We start from the raw sequence: 22,020 nt of genomic DNA on the forward strand, positions 1-22,020 counted from the left end.
GGCGGAAATTGCCGCAAGCTGAGATCATGCCACTGCACTCCAGCCTGGGTGACAGAGCAAGATTCTGTCTCAAAATAATAATAATAAATAAGTAAATAATCCAGGAAAGAGATTATGGCTTGAACCAGCATGGCAACACTGGAGGACATATAAAGTGGTCAGACTTGGAATATATTTTGAAAGTAGAGCCAACAGAATTTGCTAATGCACTGGATGTGAGGAGTCAACAATGACCTAAAGTTTTTTTCCCGAGGAACTGAAAAAAACGGGAGTGGCCATTAACTAAAACTGACGATGGTCTTAATAACTGACAACGACTGAGTCCTAACTATATGCTAACTGTTCAATTAATCTCCTTACATGCATGATCACATTTAATCCTCACTACCAATGTGGTGGGTATCACCCCAATTAACAAGTGTAGAAACCTGCTGATTATCAGTAAACCTGAGAAGCAGAAACTGAAATTCATAATTAACAGTTTTCTTTTTCTTTTTTTTTTGAGATGGAGTCTTGCTCTGTCCCCCAGGCTGGAGTGCAGTGGCGCGATCTCGGCTCACTGCAACCTCCTCCTCCTGGGTTCACCCCATTCTCCTGCTTCAGCCTCCCCAGTAGCTGGGGCTAGGGGGCCCGCCACCACGCCCGGCTAATTTTTGTATTTTTAGTAGAGACGGGGTTTCACCGTGTTAGCCAGTATGGTCTCAACCTCCTGACCTCGCGATCTGCCCACCTCAGCGTCCAAAAGTGCTGGGACTACAGGCATGAGCCACCACGCCTGGCCAACAGTTTTCTTAAGAAGCTGTATATCTGGCCAGGCAGGGTGGCTCACATCTGTAATCCCAGCATTTGGGGAGGCTGAGGCGAGTGGATTACCTGAGGTCAGGAGTTTGAGACCAGCTTGGCCAACATAGAGAAACCCTATCTCTACTAAAAATATAAAAATTAGCCCGGCGTGGAGGAATAAGTCTGTAATCCCAGCTACTTGGGAGGCTGAGGCAGGAGAACTGCTTGAACCCAGGAGGGTAGAGGTTGCAGTGAGCTGAGATCGCACTAGTGAACTCCAGCCTGGATGAGAGAGCGAGACCCTATCTCCAAGAAAAAAAAAAAAAAAAAAGTCTATGTATTTAACCAGTGTTCATACATCAGTATGTATCATTATGTTCATAGGATCTAGCGTTATCCTGGACATAAATAATCAACCAGTATTGAAATAGCTTTTCTGTACACAGGTTAATAAGTCCAGTAACCAATTTCAGTGCAGAAGTGTTTGGCCTCTTCAGGTCTCTGCCAATTCCTGGCACATGATTGAGAAACAAATCCTGAGTCAGGAAATTACTTGTCTTTTCAATTCAGAATCACAATTTCAGAGATTGAAGGGACTATAGTTTTTAACCCACTCCCCTCAGCAGAGTAGCAACCAGAATGGGATGCCCAGAAAAGATACCGGCAACTAATTTTATATAGTTATCTAAACACAAGATCTTAATAGGAGACTTAATACAAGACCCTGAAATCGTCTGCTGAACTGAAAAGGATTACATTGTCACTTCCCCTGAGCCTCTCATTCTCACTCCCAAGTTCCCAACCCTCTCTCAGGTCCTATTTTTCCTACTCCATGCCTACCCTCACTCACTTCAACACCTTGAATCCAACTATATTACTTGCTGCTTTAACTAAATTTACTAGCGAGCTTCCTCGACTTCTTCAACCTTCTGTGAATGCTGAAACCCTTCCACCTAGGCCTCTTTCAGCAGCTGGGGTGGGGAGGTGGATGGGAGGAGAGTAACTCTGCTCAGCTTTAACTCTGGCCTGCAAAAACCTTCACGGTACTTCAGACCTAGAAGCAGCACTTCTTTCAAGAGGACCCTCCTCCCTTCCAAACTTCCCCTATAGACACTGTTTGTAACTGCAGCATGACGGAAGAGAAAGGGAACGATTTGGGAGGCAGGCAATCTGAGTTCCAATTTTAGATCTACCCCTTACTGTTTACCTTTTTGAGTCCGTTTCTTCATCTGTCAAAGAGATATCACAACCATGCATTCTCAAAGGGTTATGATGAGGCTTGGAAGGGGGGGGTACAGGAAATGTTGGTCCTCATCCCTCCACATTATGCAACCTGGTATTATTCACTGCGCTCTTATTACGGAACCCCTCTGGATCGTTAATGGAGGTCAGAGAACCTGAATTACAACCTGTCCGTCCCTGTGCTCCCTCCCACCCCCCAACGTTTATGGCGCAGACAGAAAGCAGTCAGAGGATGCGTGTTGCCTCCAGGTTGATGCAAACCTAGGGCAGGAGCCTGGGCGATCGATCGGCCAGGGAGGGGGATCTTGGGGGCGGCCGAACAGCTGCTGCTTGGCCCCAGACTGCACTCCGCTGTGGCAGGCTTCGATTTCCTCTTGCGTAAAAGTAGGTGGTGACCAAATGCTTAGTCCTCTCCCGGCCAGCCTCAGCTCTGCGACCCGACCCGCACCTCCGATCCCCAGGGCTTCCATTTTACTCGTCCTCGATCACACTTCTCCCCCGACAACTGTCACCTCGACCAGCGCCGCCCACCCCCAGGCCCCTCCGGGCGCCGGGCTGCGGGCAGTCCCCACGGGAACCGCCCAGGGAGCCTGCCTCAGGCCGGTACTCACGCCCGCTTTGGCTGTGGTCGCCACGGGCTGCTTCTGCGCCGCGCCAGCCGAGCGGAGCCGCCTCCGGCCGATCTGCTCCAGACTGAGGAACTCATTGGACAGGTCCAAGGAGTCCGTGGCCGAGGCGGCGGAGTGGTTGTGCAGCTCCAAGCTGCTGCGGAGAACCACCATCTTCTCTCCCTAAAGGCCTCGGCGTGCGCGACTGCAGAGGGCTCCAGCTCCAGGCGGCCGCAGCTCTGGCTCTTCCGCGCTCCGAATTCTGGCGCCACAAGCTCCGCGCCAGCGACCGCAGCGCGCGCGCCCAGGATCCCTCCGCCGCCTGTCCCGCCCACGCCGCCACCATAGAACAGCAGGCTCGAAACTCTCCTCCCATTTGTAGAGCGAAGGAGGCCAGGCCAACGTGGAGAGGAACACAGGCCGACAGTATAGAGGACCTGACCAGACAGTCGGCGGACAACGCTGACTTCTTTTTCTTCACATAGTTCCGGCTCGCTGAGCCCGGCGGAAGGAGACGGCGGGAGCGGTGCGCAGCCCGTTTGGAATTTTGGCGCGGGGACGACGGCGGGGGAAGGGAGGCCTCCGCGCGCTCTGATTGGCTGGCGGGGCCCGGCGTCTCCTCCCCACCCCTGTTGACACCTGCTTGCTGCTTCCCGCCATCTAGGATTCAAATGCAAAATGCCCACTCCTTGAAAGGAGGTAAATAAAGCACTTGGCCTTTGACAGGTTTTGACTTTGAGACTTAAGAGTTTTTTTTTTTTTTGGCCGGGCGCGGTGGCTCACGCCTGTAATCCCAGCACTTTGGGAGGCCGAGGCGGGCGGATCACAAGGTCAGGAGATCGAGACCACGGTGAAACCCCGTCTCTACTAAAAATACAAAAAATTAGCCGGGCGCGGTGGCGGGCGCCTGTAGTCCCAGCTACTAGGGAGGCTGAGGCAGGAGAATGGCGTGAACCCAGGAGGTGGAGCTTGCAGTGAGCCGAGATCGCGCCACTGCACTCCAGCCTGGTGGACAGAGTGAGACTCCGTCACACACACACAAAAAAAAGAGTTTTTTTTTTTTTTTTAATTGAGGGCTTAACGAAAACAAGTTAACTACCAAAAAGAAAGAAAACACAAGGAGCTAAAAGCAAGTCAGCAGAGTGCCATCGTTTAGTTAAGGACACGGGTTCTGCACTCATCTTTGCCATTGAACATCCCACGTAGAAGATCTCGAACAAATTATTCACCTCTCCAGGTTCTAATTTCCTCACAGGCTGAGGCAGGAGAATTGCGTGAAGCCAGGAGGCACAGGTTGCAGCCAGCCGAGATCGTGCCACTGCACTCCAGCCTGGGCAACAGAGCAAGACTCTGTCTCAAAAAAAAAAAAAAAAAAAAAAAACAGCAAGAAACTGCCTCATAAAAGAGAGCAGGAATCCCAGTTAAATGTGAAGTTCTGATACACAACAAATACTTTTTAGATGTATTTCGGAATGTATATATACTCGGAAAGTAACTCCATTTATAATACCTAAGGCCCTAAAATACTATTGTTATACCTTGGAGCCATGCTTGCACATCATAAGTGCTCAATAAGCGTTTGCTATTATCATAGAATACAGAAGATGGCTCCTCTAAGATGGCAGTTACTTGACTACTTTGAAATAGATAACGCGCTGAATGATCAGAATGTCCAAGGGATCCTAGTGAAATACATGAAAGCTGTTTATTGATTTGGATAACTGCAGTTCATTAATTTAATATTTGTTAAATACATATTGAGACTCTATTATGTACCAGGCATTATTCTAAGCAGTGGGGATGCAGCAGTGAATAAAAAGAACAAAAATGACCTAATGGAACTTAAACTCTAGTGGAAGGAGAAAGACAATAAACTAAATGTAAAAGTTTTAAAGTGGCAAGCATTACAGAGAAATATAAAGTAGAGAAGGGGGAGGGAAGAGTGCAATTGAAAATAGGGTGATTAGAGAAGGTCTAGCTGAGAAGTCTGACAAAGGCCTAAAGGTTAGATGGTTCTGGGAGAAGAGAGAAGCGGGAAGCAGGAAGGGGAGAGCGGCAAGGCCAATGAGAACAGAGCCACTGGGAGCAGAGCCTACGGGACTCTGGGTCTTAGTTTGAAACTTTTGAGGGCCTTTATTATAGCCCCCAAATTCCCATTCAAAACCCTGAGATGAAAAGACATCTCAGGGTTTTGAACAGTGGTTTGACTTATTCCAACTTTAAAAATAATCTGTGTGGCTGCTTAATGAAGAATGCAATGTCTGGGGACATATAAAAAGTATTCGTTGTTTATCTGAACTTCGCATTTAACTGGGAGTCCTGCTTTTTTTTGAGACAGGTTCTTGTTCTTTTTTCTTTTTTTCTTTTTTTTTTTTTCAGACAGAGTCTTGCTCTGTTGCCCAGGCTGGAGTGCAGTGGCATGATCTCAGTTCGCTGCAACCTCTGCCTCCCGGGTTCAAGTGATTCTCCTGCCTCAGCCTCCAAAGTAGCTGGTATTACAGGCGTGCACCACCATGCCCAGCCAATTTTTGTAGTTTTAGTAGAGACGGGATCTTGCCATGTTGGCCAGGCTGGTCTTGAACTACTGACCTCAGGTGATCCACCTGTCTTGGCCTCCCAAAGTGCTAGGATTACAGGTGCGAGCCTGTCCCCAGGAAGATAGATTATTGTTCTGTCACTCAAGCTGGAGTGCAGTGGCGCAGCCACGGTTCACTGCAGCCTTGACCTCCAGGGCTCAAGCAATCCTGCCACCTCAGCCTCCCTAGTAGCTGGGACCACAGGTGTGTGCCATCACACCTGGCTAATTTGTTTTTAGAGACAGGGTCTCACTCTGTTGCCCAGGCTGGTCTCAAACTCCTGGTCTCAAGCAATCCTCCCACCACGGCCTCCGAAAGCCTGGGATTACAGGTGTGAGCCACTATGCCCAAACAAAATGTTTCTGATTTTTCTTGTATGAATATGTTTCACTTTTACAATAGAAAAAACTTTAAAATAATTGTTTAACCAACATAAGTGAAAAAGGAAGGAAAAACATTTAAAGTAGCACAGTTTAAAAAATTAAAAAGTAGCAGAGTTTACTATTACTTGGTTTTAAAATACTATATACGGCTGGGCATGGTGGCTCACGCCTGTAATCCCAGCACCTTGGGAGGCCGAGGCAGGCAGATCACAAGGTCAAGAGATTGAGACCATCTGGGTCAACATGGTGAAACCCCGTCTCTACTAAAAATACAAAAAATTAGCTGGGCGTGGTGGCACACACCTGTAGCCCCAGTTACTTGGGAGGCTGAGGCAGGAAGGAAGATTGCTTGAACCTGGGAGGCGGAGGTTGCAGTGAGCCGAGGTGGCGCCACTGCACTCCAGCCTGGCGACAGAGCGAGACTCTATCAAAACAACAACAGCAACAACAACAACAACAACAAAAAACACAAGACTATATACTGTATATACCATCTCATTTGATTTGTTTATTCAGGAAATTCTAATTGAGCCCCCATCTTATTCTAAGCATAGTTAGAGGTGCAAGGAGTAAAGCAGTGAACAACACAAACAGAAACCCTAGGTTCATGGAGCTTATATTCTAAGAGGTACTCAGTGAATAAACAAGTAAATAAACAAGGTAACTTCATTATAGCAAGTGGTACAAAGAAAATGAAACAGGGTCATGTGACAGAGAGTGGTTGAAGGAAGAGGAGAGAAACATATAGTGGACTTGAAAGGTCAATCTGAGGCCAGGCAGGGTGGCTCACGCCTGTAATCCCAGCACTTTGGGAAGCCGAGGCGGTATCACCTGAGATTGGGATTTCTAGACCAGCCTGGCCAACCTGGAGAAACCCCATCTCTACCAAAAATACAAAATTAGCCAGGTGTGATGGCGGGCGCCTGTAATCTCAGCTGCTCAGGAGGCTGAGACATAAGAATCTCTTGAATCTGGGAGGCAGAGGTTGTGGTGAGCTGAGATCACGTCACTGCACTCCAGTTTGGGCAACAAGAACGAAACTCCATCTCAAAAAGAAGGAAGGAAGCAGGGAGGGAGGGAGTGAGGGAAGGAAGGAGGGAGGGAGTGAGGGAAGGAAGGAGGGAGGGCGGGAGGGAAGGAAGGAAGGAGGGAGGGTGGGAGGGAGGAAGGAGGGAGGGCGGGAGGGCGGGAGGGAAGGAAGGAGGGAGGGCGGGAGGGAGGCAGGGAGGGAGGGTGGGAGGAAGGAAGGAGGGAGGGAGGGCAGGAGGGAAGGAAGGAGGGAGGGAGGGAGGGAGGGCAGGAGGGAAGGAAGGAGGGAGGGAGGGAGGGCAGGAGGGAAGGAAGGGGGAGGGAGGGAGGCAGGAGGGAAGGAAGGGGGAGGGAGGGAGGGCAGGAGGGAAGGAAGGAAGGAGGGGGGAGGGAGGGAGGGCAGGAGGAAGGAAGGAGGGAGGGAGGAGGGCAGGAGGGAAGGAAGGAGGGAGGGAGGGAGGGCAGGAGGAAGGAAGGAGGGAGGGAGGGAGGGCAGGAGGGAAGGAAGGAAGGAGGGAGGGAGGGAGGGCGGGAGGGAAGGAAGGAAGGAAAGAAGGAAGGAAAGAAGGAAGGAAGGGTCTGAAGTCAGGCATGTGTCACACCTGTAATCCCAGCACTTTGGGAGAGCGAGGCAGGCAGATTGCTTGAGGTCACGAGTTCGAGACTAGCCTGGCCAACATGGCAAAACCTTGTCTCTACTACAAATACAAAAATTAGCCAGAGTCAGGACTGTTTCCTGGGCCAGGCTGCCCTGGGAGCCCCCCAGAGCCCAGCCAGCCGGGCTCTCAGGCCCTGCGCCTGCTTCAGGTCTTGCTCCAGCCTGCTCCAGCCTGGTCTCCACCCCAGGGACAGGCAGCCCCTACTGGCTTCTCCTGTAGGGCACCTCCCTGCCTCCAGTTCCCCAGAAAAATGGTGCTCTCCTGGCCCTGCTCTGGCCTGCTGCTCCCTCAGCCATGTGGCACTTCTGAGTTCCTGACCTAGGCCAAGGGGAGGTCTCTGTTCCCTTCCTCCACCCTGCGCTACCCTTGGGTCCTGCTCCTCAGGTCACTTCCCTGTCTCTGGCCCTGGGGAGAAGGCTGCCCTGGTCATAGCCGCCTGCCCCTCATTCCTGACTCACCACCGTCCCCAGGTGTACCATTCCTGCCCTCTCCTCAGCAGCAGTTGAAGGCTTTAACTTTGCACACTTTGGGATCACAGTTGCATCATTGTGTATTAAATAATCAGAATAAATCAAGCAGGTCTCAATGCCAATAATAATAACAATAATAATAAAAATCAACAGACTACACACAGCTTCAGGTGCCTTCTCTAAAGAGCCTGATTTCATGGGTCTGAGATAAGGCCTGGAAACTTGCTTTCAGGAAGTCTCCTGGTGATTCTTATCCACAGAGTGATTTGTGTCGTGCTCTTCTGGAATATGGTGAGGAAAGAGTTGATTGCTAGAGAAGTAGCAATACAAGGGTATGCACAGGCCAGATGGTGTGCTTCAAGAGCACAATAGAGAGGGGTTTTGTTGTTGTTTTGAGAAAGGGTCTCACTCTGTCACCGAGGCTGGAGTGCAGTGGCAGGATTTTGGCTGACTGCAACCTCCACCTCCCAGGCTCTAGAGATTCTCCCACCTCAGCCTCCAAGTAGCTGGGAGTAGCTGGGACTACAGGGGCACACCTCTGCTCCCAGCTAATTTTTTGTATTTTTCGTGGAGACGGGGTTTTGCCATGTTGCCCAGGCTGGTCTCAAACTCCTGAGCTCAGGTGATCTGCCCATTTAGGCCTCCCAAAGTGGTGGAATTACAGGCGTGAGCCACTGCGCCCAGCCAGGAGGGTTTTCTTTTTTTTTTTAAACATTCACTGATTTATTTTAGAGACAGGGTCTCCCTGCATTGCCCAGGCTGCAGTGCAGTGGCTCTTCACAGGCGCAATCACAGCTTGCTACAACCTCGAACTCCTGGATTCAACCGATCCTCCCACCTCAGCCTCCTGAGTAGCTGGGACTACAGGCAAGCGCCACCACGCCAGGATGGGAGTGTGGTTTTGATCCATTTGCAAAGAGCAACTGTGAAAGGACAGCAAAGGCAAGAAGTCACATGATTCGCTCTTTGGTGAGAGTGATTGGAAGCAGCAAGAACAGATGTAGAATGAAAAACTAGGAGGTTACTGCACTGTCCCGGTGAGAGAAGATGGTGGCCTGGACTAGTAGCAGTGAGCAGAAGCGAAACGGACCCAGATGGGGGGATCTATTTCAGATCACAGCCTACAGAAGATCCTGTCTGCCTTCAGCAGAAGGACTTTGTCTAGGTGTGCTGTTGACATAAAGTGACCTTGTAAGGCCATCCACAGGAAGCCACACCAGCAGGAGGCTATTTTAGCTGGTCAGAGCTGAGCAGACTAAAAAGGCAACATGCTTTACAGTGATTATTTTAGACACCTGCTATAATCAGAGGTAACTCTCTTCCCTAGGCTAGACCAATTAGGAGTTATTAACTTTTCTACTTACATTGTATTTATTTTTCAAGATGTAGTATATTCATATGGTTGTGTTTTAAGTTACAAAGGAGCATACGGATTAAAAGTCTCCTTCATACACCCGTTTGCTAGCCATCTTGTCACCCTTCCCATCAACAACCAAAGTTATTATTCATTTCTTGGGTATCCTTCCAGAGATCATCTATACCAGGCATGTTCATTTCCTGAGGCTGCTGCAACAACTTACCAAAAACTTGGTGGCTTAAAACAACAGAAATTTGTTCTCTGATGGTTCAGGAGGCAAGAAATCCAAAATCAAGGTGTTGGCCATGTTGCTTCCTTCTGGGGGCTCTGAGTGAGAATCTATTCTATGCCTGTCTCCCAGCTGCTGGTATCTGTTGACAGCCTTTGGAGTTTCTTGGCTTGTAGGAGTGTAAGTCCACACTCTGCTTTCACCGTCATATGTCCTTCTCTCCTGTCTTTTTGTGCTTGTACTCAAATCTCTCCCCACTTTTTTTTTTTTTTTTTTGAGATGGAGTCTCACTCTGTCGCCCAGGCTGGGGTGCAGTGGCGCAATCTCAGCTCACTGCAACCTCTGCTTCCTGGGTTCAAGCGATTCTCCTGCCTCAGCCTCCAGAGTAGCTGGGATTATAGGCACCTGCCACCAGGCCCAGCTAATTTTTATATTTTTAGTAGAGACAGGGTTTCACCATCTTGGCCAGGCTGGTCTCGAACTCCTGCCTTGGCCTCCCAAAGTGCTGAATTACAGGCGTGAGCCACTGCACCCAGCCCCCCCTTTCTCTTATAAGGACATCAGTCATTGAACTATTTAGATCACACCCTAAATCCAGGATGATCTCATTTTGAGATCTTAGTTATATCTGCAAAGACCCTGGTTTCCAAATCAGATCACATTGACAGATAAGAGGAGGGTTAGGACTTGAATATATCTTTTTGGAGCCACTATTTAACCCACTACTCTAGGGGCTGGCATACTTTTTCTGTAAATAGCCAGAGAGTAAATATTCTAGGTTTTGTGGATGTATGATATTTGTAGCAATTACTCAATCCCATAGTAGTGAAAAAGTGGCCACATACAATATAGACACAAATGGGCATGATTGTGTTTCAATAACACTTTATTTACAAAAACAGGTCTCAGGCTGTATTTGGCCCGAAGAGGTCATAGTTTTCTTTTTCTTTCTTTCCTTTTTTTTTTTTTTGAAACACAGTTTCTCTCTTGTTGCCCAGGCTGGAGTGCAATGGTGCGACCTCAGCTCACTGCAACCTCCGCCTCCCAGGCTCAAGTGATTCTTCTGCCTCAGCCTCCTGAGTAGCGGGGATTACAGGCAAGCATCATCACATCTGGCTTATTTTTTTTTTCTTTGTCTTTTTAGTAGAGACGGGGTTTCACCATATTGGCCAAACTAGTCTCCAACTCCTGAGCTCAGATGATCTGCCCGCCTCGGCCTCCCAAAGTGTGGGATTACAGACATGAACCACCACATCCGGCTAGTTTTCTAACCTCTGACTTATACAAGTAAGTATGAGCATGTGTTTGCATGGGTATTCATTTCCACCTTGTTTACACAAATGTAGCATACTGTACACTCTGTTCTGTACTGTGCTGCTTTATCTAAGTCTTAGTGATCTTTCCCTGTGAGTACATAAAGAACTTCCTCCCTTTGTTCAGCAACATCACAGCCCACTTTGTGGACACACTGTATTTTATTCAAGTAGACCTTTCTTGCTGAACATTTGTTTCTGTTCTCTTGCTATTGCATAACTGCTATGAATAAATAGGTTCAAATATCACTTCTACATTGTATCTGTAGAATAAATTTCTAGAAGTGCAATGGCTAGGTCAAAAACTATGTACAACAACTAGATGCAATAATATGAAGAAATCTTGCAAACAGAATATTAAGCAAAAGGAGCCTGATTTTTAAAATGTATAATTCCGGCCGGGCGCGGTGGCTCAAGCCTGTAATCCCAGCACTTTGGGAGGCTGAGGCGGGCGGATCACGAGGTCAGGAGATCGAGACCCTCCTGGCTAACACGGTGAAACCCCGTCTCTACTAAAAAATACAGAAAACTAGCCGGGTGCAGTGGCGGGCGCCTGTAGTCCCAGCTACTCGGAGGCTGAGGCAGGAGAATGGCGGGAACCCGGGAGGCGGAGCTTGCAGTGAGCCGAGATCGCGCCACTGCACTCCAGCCTGGGCGACACAGCGAGACTCCGTCTCAAAAATAAATAAATAAATAAAAATAAAAATAAAATAAAATGTATAATTCCTTTTATATTAAGCAGAAACACAGATAAAACTAACTTTTGCTGTTACAAGTGAGAATGTTGATTATTCTTGGAGTTGTCAAACATGAAGGCAGGCGGGGCTCAGTGGCTCATGCCTGTAATCCCAGCACTTTGGAAGGCCGAGGTGGGTGAATCACTTGACACTAGGAGTTCGAGACCAGCCTGGTCAACATAGTGAAACTGTCTCTACTACAAATACAAAAATTAGTTGGGTGTGGTGGTACACGCCTATAATCCCAGCTACCTGGGAGCCTGAAGCAAGAGAATTGCTTGAAACTGGGAGGCAGAGGTTGCAGTGAGCTGAGAAGATTGCACCACTGCACTCCAGCCTGGGGGACAGAGCGAGATTCTGTCTCAAAAAAAAAAAACCCAAAAAAACAAAAACACAACTAAGCAAACAAATCAAAATTCCAGAACACTAACAGATGGTCAGCCAAAAGCTTTTTTCTATTCCTTTATTCTCTCTGTATAATATTAAACATTAAGGAATTACCACACTGGGGCCAGGTGTGGTGGCTTTAGCCCTCCCAACATTTTGGGAGGCCAAGGTAGGAGGATTCTTTGAGGCCAGATGTTCAAGACCAGCCTGGGCAACATGGCGAAGCCCCATCTCTACTAAAAATACAAAAATTAGCTGAGTGTGGTGGTGCACGCCAGTACTCTCGGCTGCTTGGGAGACTGAGTCAGGAGGATCACTTGAGCCTGGGAGGTGGAGGCTGCAGTGAGCCAAGATCTCGCCACTGCACTTTAGCCTGGGTGACAGAGTGAGACCCTGTCTCAAAAATAAAAAGTAAAAAATAAAATTACCACACTGGCTTCAGCTTTTGGTTGGATTAGAGAGTTGAACTGTACCCTCATAAAGGATATAAACCTCACCTTGTGAATGTGATCTGATTTGGAAATAGGATCTTTGCAGATGTAATTAAAATCTCAACATGAGATTATTCTGGTTTATGGTGAACCCTAAATCCAATGACTAGTGTTCTTATAAGGGAAAGGATAGAGAGATTGGTGCATACAGACACAGAGAAGGCAGTGATGTGAAGACAGGCAGATATTGCAGTGATGTGTTTATAAGCCAAGAAATGCCAAGGTTTGCCAGCAACCACCAGAAGCCAGGAGAGAAGCATGAAACAGATTCTTCCTCCAAATCTCCAGAAAGAATCAACCTGGCTGATGCTTTGATTTCAGACTTCTGGACTCTTGAACTGTGAGAGAATACATTCCTGGTTTTTAAAGGTTACCAAGTTTGTGGTAATGTGTTACATATAGCAGCCCTGGGAAATGTATACAGTACAATTGGTCTGGGATTAGTCTTCTGTTGGTGACCAATTTTATCTTTTCTAATCTTAACTATTCTAGTTAGGAGTGACTTGATTTAGGGGGAAAAAAAAAAGGTAGTAGAGGCCGGGTGTGGTGGCTCACACCTGCAATCCCAGCACTTTGGGAGGCTGAGGCGGGTGGATCATCTGAAGTCGGAGTTCAAGACCAGCTGAGCCAACATGGTAAAACCCCATCTCTACTAAAAATACAAGAATAAGCCGGGTGTGGTGGTGGGCGCCTGTAGTCCCAGCACTTTGGGAGGCCGAGGCAGGTGGATCACTTGAGATCAAGAGTTTGACCTGGCCAACATGGCAAAACCCTGTCTCTACTAAAAATACAAAAAATAGCTGGGTGTGGTGGCACACAACTATAATCTCAGCTACTCGGGAGGCTGAGGCAGGAGAATTGCTTGAACCCAGGAGGCAGAGGTTGCCATGAGCCGAGATTGCGCCACTGCACTACAGCTTGGGCAACGGAGGGAGACTCCATCTCAAACAAAAAACAAACAAACAGGCCGGGCGCGGTGGCTCAAGCCTGTAATCCCAGCACTTTGGGAGGCCGAGACGGGCGGATCAAGAGGTCAGGAGATCGAGACTATCCTGGCTAACACGGTGAAACCCCGTCTCTACTAAAAAATACAAAAAACTAGCCGGGCGAGGTGGCGGGCGCCTGTGGTCCCAGCTACTCGGGAGGCTGAGGCAGGAGAATGGCGTAAACCCGGGAGGCGGAGCTTGCAGTGAGCTGAGATCCGGCCACTGCACTCCAGCCTGGGCGACAGAGCAAGACTCCGTCTCAAAAAAAAAAAAAAAAAAACAAACAAACAAACAAAAAACAAACAAAACAAAAACGGAGGTTCTTATTGACAAGCCCTGACTGCTTCAGAAAGACTCAAGTGTTCTTACTTCACGTGCCACAGAAAAGAGGCTCAGGTAAGAGCTAATCATGATTCCACTACCTCATTTGGGATGAGGTCATAGGTGGGTCCCTCTCTGTTCTTTGGTAGCAAAATTAGAAAGTACACATTAGTTTGGAACGGGGATTTCTTTCAGGAATATTGCAGATGTGAGCTTACTTAAATTGTATACCGAATCTTACTGATTTCCCACAAGAGAGGAAAAAACATTAATTGAATGGAGGTGGGGAGACATTATTGACATGTGCCATATATTAGCTATTCTATTCCATGTTTAGCTATATCCCAGATTCCCCTTCTATCTGGAAGATTTTTCTCTTTGGGTGGGTTTGGTTTAGGCAGGGCCCAGTCTCCTTCTGTGGAAATCCTACAGGGAAATACACTTCATTTCCCTGGAATCCTGGCAATGAGGACTCAGGCATGTGACCTTGGACCAGCCAATGGGCTGCTCCTATCTGAGGCATTTATTGCCTCTAGGAGGAATGACCCAAAGATGCGGGGACAGAGATTATTTCTGGTGGCAGATCAAAGGATACAGAGGCATGGCATTAATGGTGGTTTCTCTTTTCTTTTTGAGATGGAGTTTCAGTCTTGTCGCCCAGGCTGGAGTGCAATGGCATGTTCTCAGCTCACTGAAACATCCGCCTCCAGAGTTCAAGCAATTCTCCTGCCTCAGCCTCCCAAGTAGCTGGGATTACAGGTGCATGCCACCACGCCTGGCTACCTTTTGTATTTTTAGTAGAGACAGGGTTTCACCATGTTGGCCAGGCTGATCTCAAACTCCTGACCTCAGACGATCCACCTGCCTTGGCCTCCCAAAGTGCTGGGATTACAGGCGTGAGCCACCACACCCGGCCTCCTTCTTTTTTAAAAAAAGACAAAGTGTTTCTCTGTTGCCCACACTGGAGCCCACTGGTGCAATCATAACTCACTGTAACCTCAAACTCCTGGGCTCAAGAGATCGTCCTGCCTCAGCTTCCTGAGTAGTTAGGACTACAGGCACATGCCAAATGGTGGCATCTTAACCAACTGTTTCTTAGATGTTTGGAGCATTATCTCAGTGTAACCTGAGCTGTGCTTCCTCTCCTCTAAGTCACACCCAAATTCTCCCCTCCTCAACCTTCCAGTAAACTTTTTTTTCTGCTTAAGTTAGCCAGAAATGCTTTCTGTTGTTTGCAACCAAGAACAGTGACTGGTGGCTGGGCATGGTGGCTCACACCTGTAATCCCAACATTTGGGAGACCGAAGCAGGTGGATCACCTAAAGTTAGGAGTTCAAGACCAGCTTGACCAACATGGTGAAACCCCATCTTTAATAAAGATACAAAAAAAAAAAAATTAGCTGGGCATGGTGGCGGGCACCTGTAATTCCAGCTACTTGGGAGGCTGAGGCAGGAGAGTTACTTGAACCCGGGAGGCAGAGGTTGCAGTGGGCTGAAATCACCTCACTGCAGTCCAGCCTGGGCAACAGAACAAGACTCCGTCTCAAAAAAAAAAAAAAGGAACACTAGTGTGAGACCTCAGGCTGCAAGAGGAATTTTATCAGTATTTTCTAGAAAAGACACCCACAAAACTAATGGTGGAAGGCCACGTGAGGCAGATACCCTTTTCAGATTTGGGGGTTGGAGGATCAGGAGAGAGAGGAAGGGAACAGGAAGTGAGAAGGGAAGATATATTCTTTGTTTTTTGTTTTTTCGAGACAGAGTTTTGCTCGTCGCCCAGTCTAGAGTGCAATGGCGCAATCTCGGCTCATTACAACTTCTGCCTCCTGGGTTCAAGCAATTCTCCTGCCTCAGGCTCCCGAGTAGCTGGGATTACAGGCACCCACAACCACACGTGGCTAATTTTTTGTATTTTTAGTAGCGATGGGGTTTCACCATGTTGGTTAATCTGGTCTTTTTTTTTTTTTGAGACTGAGTCTCGCTCTGTCGCCCAGGCTGAAGTGCAGTGGCCGGATCTCAGCTCACTGCAAGCTCCACCTCCCGGGTTTATGCCATTCTCCTGCCTCACCCTCTCGAGTAGAGTAGCTGGGACTACAGGCGCCCGCCACCTCGCCCGGCTAGTTTTTTTGTATTTTTTAGTAGAGACGGGGTTTCACTGTGTTAGCCAAGATGGTCTCAATCTCCTGACCTCATGATCCGCCCGTCTCGGCCTCCCAAAGTGCTGGGATTACAGGCTTGAGCCACCGCGCCCGGCAGGTCAGTCTGGTCTTAATCTCCTGACCTCAGGTGATCCACCAGCTTCGGCCTCCCAAAGTGCTGGGATTACAGACGTGAGCCACTGCGCCCGGCCTGGAAAATATATATATTTTTTGAGACAGAGTCCCTCTCTGTCACCCAGGCTGTAGTGCCGTGGCACCATCTCAGCTCACTGCAACCTCTGCCTCCCAAGTTCAAGCGATTCTCATGGCTCAGCCTCCCCAGTAGCTGGGACTACAGGCATGTGCCACCACGCCTGGCTAATTTTTGTATTTTTATTAGAGATGGGGTTTTGCTGTGTTGGCCAGGCTCATCTCTAACTCCTGATCTCAGGTGATCCACTCGCCTCTGCCTCCCAAAGTGCTGGGGTTACAGGTGTGAGCCACGGCGCCCTGCTGATATATTCTTACAATGTGGTTTTCAAGCCTTACTTCTCTATTGACCTCTCCTGAACATATATAGTTCAATTTCTCAGTTTTCCCATGTAAGGTATGGTACACAGCAGTGAGTCTAATACCACAAGTATGGACCTGCTTTCCACCCCAATCTAATTCGGATGGGTCTTATACTGTGTTTCAACCCAGCTAACTTCCCACCCCCAGCGATAAGGACTCTACCCTCTGAGTTCACATAGTACCTTGCTGCCATAGCACAAACTGCTTTGTATTGAAATGATCGCTTTAACTTGGGAAAATAGTATAATGCAAATCAGATAAATGCAAATTAAAATAAGTGGGAATGTCAGGGTTTTGGTTGTTTTGTTTTGCCAAATTGTTTTTGAGACAGGGTCTCGCTCTGTCACACAGGCTGGAATGCGGTGGCTGACTCATACCTCACTGCAGCCTTGATCGCCTGGGCTCAGGTGATCCTTCTGCCTCAGTCTCCCAAAGTGCTGGGATTACAAGCTTGAGCTACTACACCCATGCTAGTTTTTGTTTTTTAATAATAATCCTTGACTGGGCACGGGGGCTCACGTCTGTAATCCCAGCACTTTGGGAGGCTGAGGCGGGTGGATCACCTGGGGTTGGTTTAGTTTTGTACTAAAAATACAAAAATTAGCTGGGTGTCATAACACACACCTGTAGTCCCAGCTACTAGGGAGGCTAAGGCAGGAGAACTGCTTGAAGCTGGAAGGTGGAGGTTGCAGTGAGCCGAGATTACACCAGCAGACTCCAGCCTGGGTGTGACAGAGTAAGACTCTGTCTCAAAAAAAAAAAAAAAAAAAAGCATTAAAAGCACATCCTTCCAAAAAAAAAAGTTTAAAAAAATCCTTAAAGCTCAGTGTACTGTGTGCTGTAGATTCCCTGGATCTCCTTTTACATGTCTGTGGCCTTTCTTATAATTTCCTTTGTTATTTATCTCTCTTCTAAATACTTGCCCTTTAATATCTTAATTTCACTGGATACAGGCTTCTTTGAGCAGCATCTCGTATTTCTTCCTTAACCAGATCATTGGAGTTTGTAGGTCAGAATCTGGTTCTAACCACCTCCTACTCTTCTGAAACCATATCCCTTTTTATAGTTTCTATTATAGGATCATTTAATTAATTAATTAATTAATTTATTTATTTATATTTTTAGCAGAATTTTGCTCTTGTTGCCCAGGCTGGAGTGCAATGGTGCCCTCTCAGCTCACCGCAACCTCCACCTCCCAGGTTCAAGCGATTCTCCTGCCTCAGCCTCTCAAGTAGCTGGGATTATGTGCATGCACCACCATGCCTGGCTAATTTCGTATTTTTAGTAGAGACAGGGGTTTCTCCATGTTGGTCAGGCTGGTCTCGAACTCCTGACCTCAAGTGATCCACTCGCCTTGGCCTCCCAAAGTGCTGGGATTACAGGCGTGAGCCACTGCGCCCGGCCTGTATGTTTTTTATGATCTATTTTTTTCCATCTAAAAAGTAATTCCTGCTTATAAGAGAAAGTTTAGAAACAGGAAAAAAAGGGCCGGGCGCGGTGGCTCAAGCCTGTAATCCCAGCACTTTGGGAGGCCGAGACGGGTGGATCACGAGGTCAGGAGATCGAGACCATCCTGGTCTACACGGTGAAACCCCGTCTCTACTAAAAATACAAAAACTAGCCGGGCGAGGTGGCGGGCGCCTGTAGTCCCAGCTACTCGGGAGGCTGAGGCAGGAGAATGGCGTAAACCCGGGAGGCGGAGCTTGCAGTGAGCTGAGATCTGGCCACTGCACTCCAGTCCAGGCGACAGAGCAAGACTCCACCTCAAAAAAAAAAAAAAAAAAAAAGAAACAGGAAAAAAAAAAAAAAAAGCACAATATGGCAGTTTAGAAACTGCTGGCTCTCTCTCAGTATGCATTCTCCCCTTCTTCCTTGAGACGCTCAAATAATACCTGCACTGCTCAGAATAAACTGTATGCTTCCTGATCTCCTTTACACCTGGATGTGATCACGTGAGCATCTTTTGGTCAGTGGAATGTGAGCAGAGTGATGTGTACAACTTGCCGATTTTGTCCTTGAACCTCCCACTACTCCTTTTCTCTGGTCTTACCAGTCAGAATGCAATCAGCAGGTAGGGTGGCAAGCCATCTTCAGCCATGTGGACTAGGGCATCACTCTAGTTATGGCCCCCAATAAGACATCAGGAGCCTGGGTAACAGATATTGCAGAGACACTGTATCAGCTCTGGAATGTATATGCTCAGGCTGTGGCATGAGAGATGCAATATCTCATTTAAGTCACTAATATTTTTGGGTTTCTTTGTTACAGCAACGTCACCTGTATTTGAATAAAAATATCAATTCAACAAGGATTTATGCCAGCTACAATGCTTATACCCTGCTCAGAGCTATGTGAGGATAATAATCATCACTGCAAATTTATGCAGTTTTTTTTTTAATTACTTATTTATTTTTTTAAGAGATGCGGGTCTCACTCTGCTGCCCAGGCTGGACTGCAGTGGCGCAATCATAGTTCACTGCAGCCTCAAACTCCTGGGCTCAAGCAATTCTTTTGCTTCAGCCTCCTGGGTACCTAGGACTACAGGCATCACCATGCCTGGCTAATTAAAAAAAATTTTCTTTTTGTAGAGACAGGGTCTTGCTGTGTTGCCTATGTTGGTCTCAAACTGACCTCAAGCGATCCTCCCGCCATGGTCACCCAAAGTTCTAGGATTACAGGGGTGAGCCACAACACCCGGCCTATGTAGTTGTTTATTACACAGGGTACTGAGAACTGCAGAACTCTCAGCACAACTTGGTTCCAAATCCCTGCACTACCCGACTTGACCAAACTCTAGCATGGCTTCTAGCAGTATAAGGCTATGTCAGCCTTCTCCCCCAAACCCCCCATTAAAATGCCTGCCTAAGAAAGCTCAAAGCTGCCAGGAAAATTTACTATTTGTTGTTGCCAGTACCTGATGATAGGCCCCTGACCTCCTTTTCTTAGAGCATTTACTTAAAGGGCTTAGAATTGTAAATATGTATTACTTACAACTCAGAAGTCCTTCTCAAGGACTTAGAGAGCCATTCCTTTGAAATGTAATCATCAGGAAGGATAGGGCCTCTGACTCCCAGTCTCTGTGGGAGGATACCATCCTAACTTAGATAACTGCCAGCTAGCAGACACGGCTGGCCTAATGGTATTTACACTGACCAACCCTTTGTAATTTTCACTTCCCTGGCTCTACTGAGTGCCGCCCCCCACCCCCAGCTCCTCCCTGCTGCCTCATTCTCCTTTTGAAATGCCCAAATCACCTCTGCACAATTGGAATGGAGCTCAGCTCTTTCCCCTACTGTCAATAGTTGCTGAATAAAATCTGTTTTTATCGCTTTGACTGATGTTCAACGGCTGTGTTTATTTTTGACAGTACCTATGTTGTGCCAGACACTATGCTAAGTGTTTTGCAGAGATTATTTAATTTTCACTGCAGCACCCATTAGATAAGCACTCTACTATTATTATCCTCATTTTGCAAAAAAACTGACACTCAGAAATCCTAGTGTTACTTATCCAAGGTCACTCAGGGTAGTAAGTAGCCAAGATAAGATTCGAGTGTGTTTCTGACTCTAGCACTATTTATATTATTTTACCTCTCAGGACCCATGCCCTGGAAGAGCTCATGGCAGAGGCAGAGACAGATTGAGTTGCTGAGCATGCTACTGCTGTTCAAGACATATGAATAAAAAGTTGTGATAAAACAGGAAAAAAAAAAAAGCTGCAGGAAGATGGAAGCCAACAATAAACTCATCCTGGGAAAAGCTGCAAATAAGGCATGCGAAAGAGTGCATCAGACAGAGTGTGCATATATCTTGTTTAAAGGCTTGGTGTATCAAAGTAAGAATAAGACACTCAGAGACAAGAGTATGGCGGTGGGGGCCGAGGCGGGCAGATCACTTGAGGTCAGGAATTTGAGATCAGCCTGGCCAACATGGTGAAACCCCGCCTCTACAAAAAAATACAAAAAATTAGCTGAGGTGGTCGGGCGGAGGTTGCAGTGAATCGAGATTGCACCACTGCACTCCAGCCTGGGCAACAGAATGAGACTCTATCTCAAAAAAAAAAAAAAAAAAAAAAAATTATAGGGTATGTGGGAAATAATGAAATCAGATTTTTTTTTAACCAAAAATAGTTGCTAACATTTATATTCTATGCCACCAACTATTCTAAGTGCTCAACTAATCCTCATAATGACCCTATGAGATAGCAGCATTATCATTAACTTCATTTTACAGATGAGGAAACTGTGACAGAAGAGTGAAGTAACTTTGTCCAAGGTCACCCAACTGGCAAGCTGTAGTGTGATAACCCTACCTTGTTTTAACCTGAGTGATTCTCTCCTAGCAGAGAGAGCCGGACAGACTCCATTTTAGTTTCTTCACTTGCAGTCCCCTTTATCCCCCTTAAGGAAATAACTAGTGCAAGCTGACTCCAAGCACTTCCAGGAATGCACCTGCTGATAAGATATTGGGTCAGGCTGTACCAGCAGCTCCTGGGAATGTGCTCCATGGAAGGTACTTAAAAGCCCCTGCATTTATCTCTTAGTGATAGTTTAAGCCCCTGCACCTGGAACTGTTTACTTTTTTGTAACTGCTTCTATAACCAATTAATTTTTTTTTAACTTTTTGCCAATTCTGCTTCTGTAAAATTGTTTCAGTTAACCCCCACTCCCCTACTGAGACCACAGTATAAAAGAGAATCTAGCCCTTTCTTCGGGGCTGAGAGAATTTTGAGCATTAGCTGTCTCTTGAGCGTTAGCTGTCTCTGAGTTGCCAGCTAATAAAAGACTCCATAATTTGTCTCAAAGTGTGGCTGTTTCTCTATAACTCGCTTGGTTACAACAGTAGAACCTACCCAGCCTGGCTTCAAAGTCCTGTAGTAAGTAGTCTGTGCCCAGTCAGGATAAGAAACTACACAGTAGGTCAAGCAAGGGAAGTTAAATGTAAAGAACTATTAATTATGTTAGCTGCACACGGCGGCGCGTGCCTGCAGTCTCAGCTACTCAGGAGGCTCAGACGGGAGGACCACTTGAGCCCAGGAGTTTGAGGCTGCAGTGAGCTATGATTGTGCCACTGCACTCCAGCCTGGGTGACAGAGGGAGACCCTGTCCACCCCCCAAAAAAATTATTAACTGTGATAAAGGCATAACTACAACACATAAGGAAAATCTATTCAGTACCTTACTGTATAGAGGGTAGTTAGGGAGAACCCTGGTTTTTGTGTCAAGAGGCTGAATAAAGGTTATTGCCAGGCTAAAACTGCAAGGTTAGGGAGGGACCATGTTCTGAGTCTGGGGCTGGGGCAGACACCACAAGGATGTTCTCACCACCACACTCGTCCCACTCACTTTAAACGGAGCATTTAGACTATTTACATTCAATGTTAGTATTGAGTTGTGAGGTACCATTCCATTCATCATGCTTTGTTGCCTGTGTGCCTTTTTTTTTGTTTTTGCTTTTTAAATTGTATTTTTGTTTTATAGGTCCTGTGTGATTTATGCTTTAAAGAGGTTCTGTTTTGATGTGTTTCCAGGATTTGTCTCAAGATTTAGAGCTCCTTTTAGCAGTTCTTGTAGTGGTGGCTTAGTAGTGGGGAATTCTCTCACCATTTGTCTGAAAAAGACTGTATCTTTCCTTCCTATATGATGCTTAGTTTTGCTGGATACAAAATTCTTGGCTGGTAATTGTTTTGTTTGAGGAGGTTAAAGATACAGCCCCAATTCCTTCTAGCTTATAGGGCTT

The 22,020-nt window shown here is 47.1% G+C and overlaps 1 protein-coding gene across 2 annotated transcripts in view; it reads right to left on the minus strand.

Annotated features, from left to right (window-relative positions):
- ATAD2 (ATPase family AAA domain containing 2) overlaps positions 1–22,020 on the minus strand; it is a 104,263-nt gene that overhangs the window by 81,122 nt on the left and 1,121 nt on the right. The window contains exon 2 of one of the 2 annotated variants that reach the window (XM_033202398.1): positions 18,333–18,430. Coding sequence is in view for 1 of the 2 variants with exons in the window: in XM_033202397.1 (XP_033058288.1) it covers positions 2,637–2,807 (171 nt within the window). In the remaining variant the exon portion in view is untranslated. Of the gene's footprint in view, positions 1–2,636; positions 3,362–18,332; positions 18,431–22,020 lie in introns of those variants that run through there. The other variant, XM_033202397.1, reaches the window with a different exon arrangement.

Source organism: Trachypithecus francoisi, unplaced genomic scaffold (assembly GCF_009764315.1).
Source record: "Trachypithecus francoisi isolate TF-2019V2 unplaced genomic scaffold, Tfra_2.0 Lachesis_group7, whole genome shotgun sequence".
Classification (NCBI taxonomy): Eukaryota; Metazoa; Chordata; class Mammalia; order Primates; family Cercopithecidae; genus Trachypithecus; species Trachypithecus francoisi.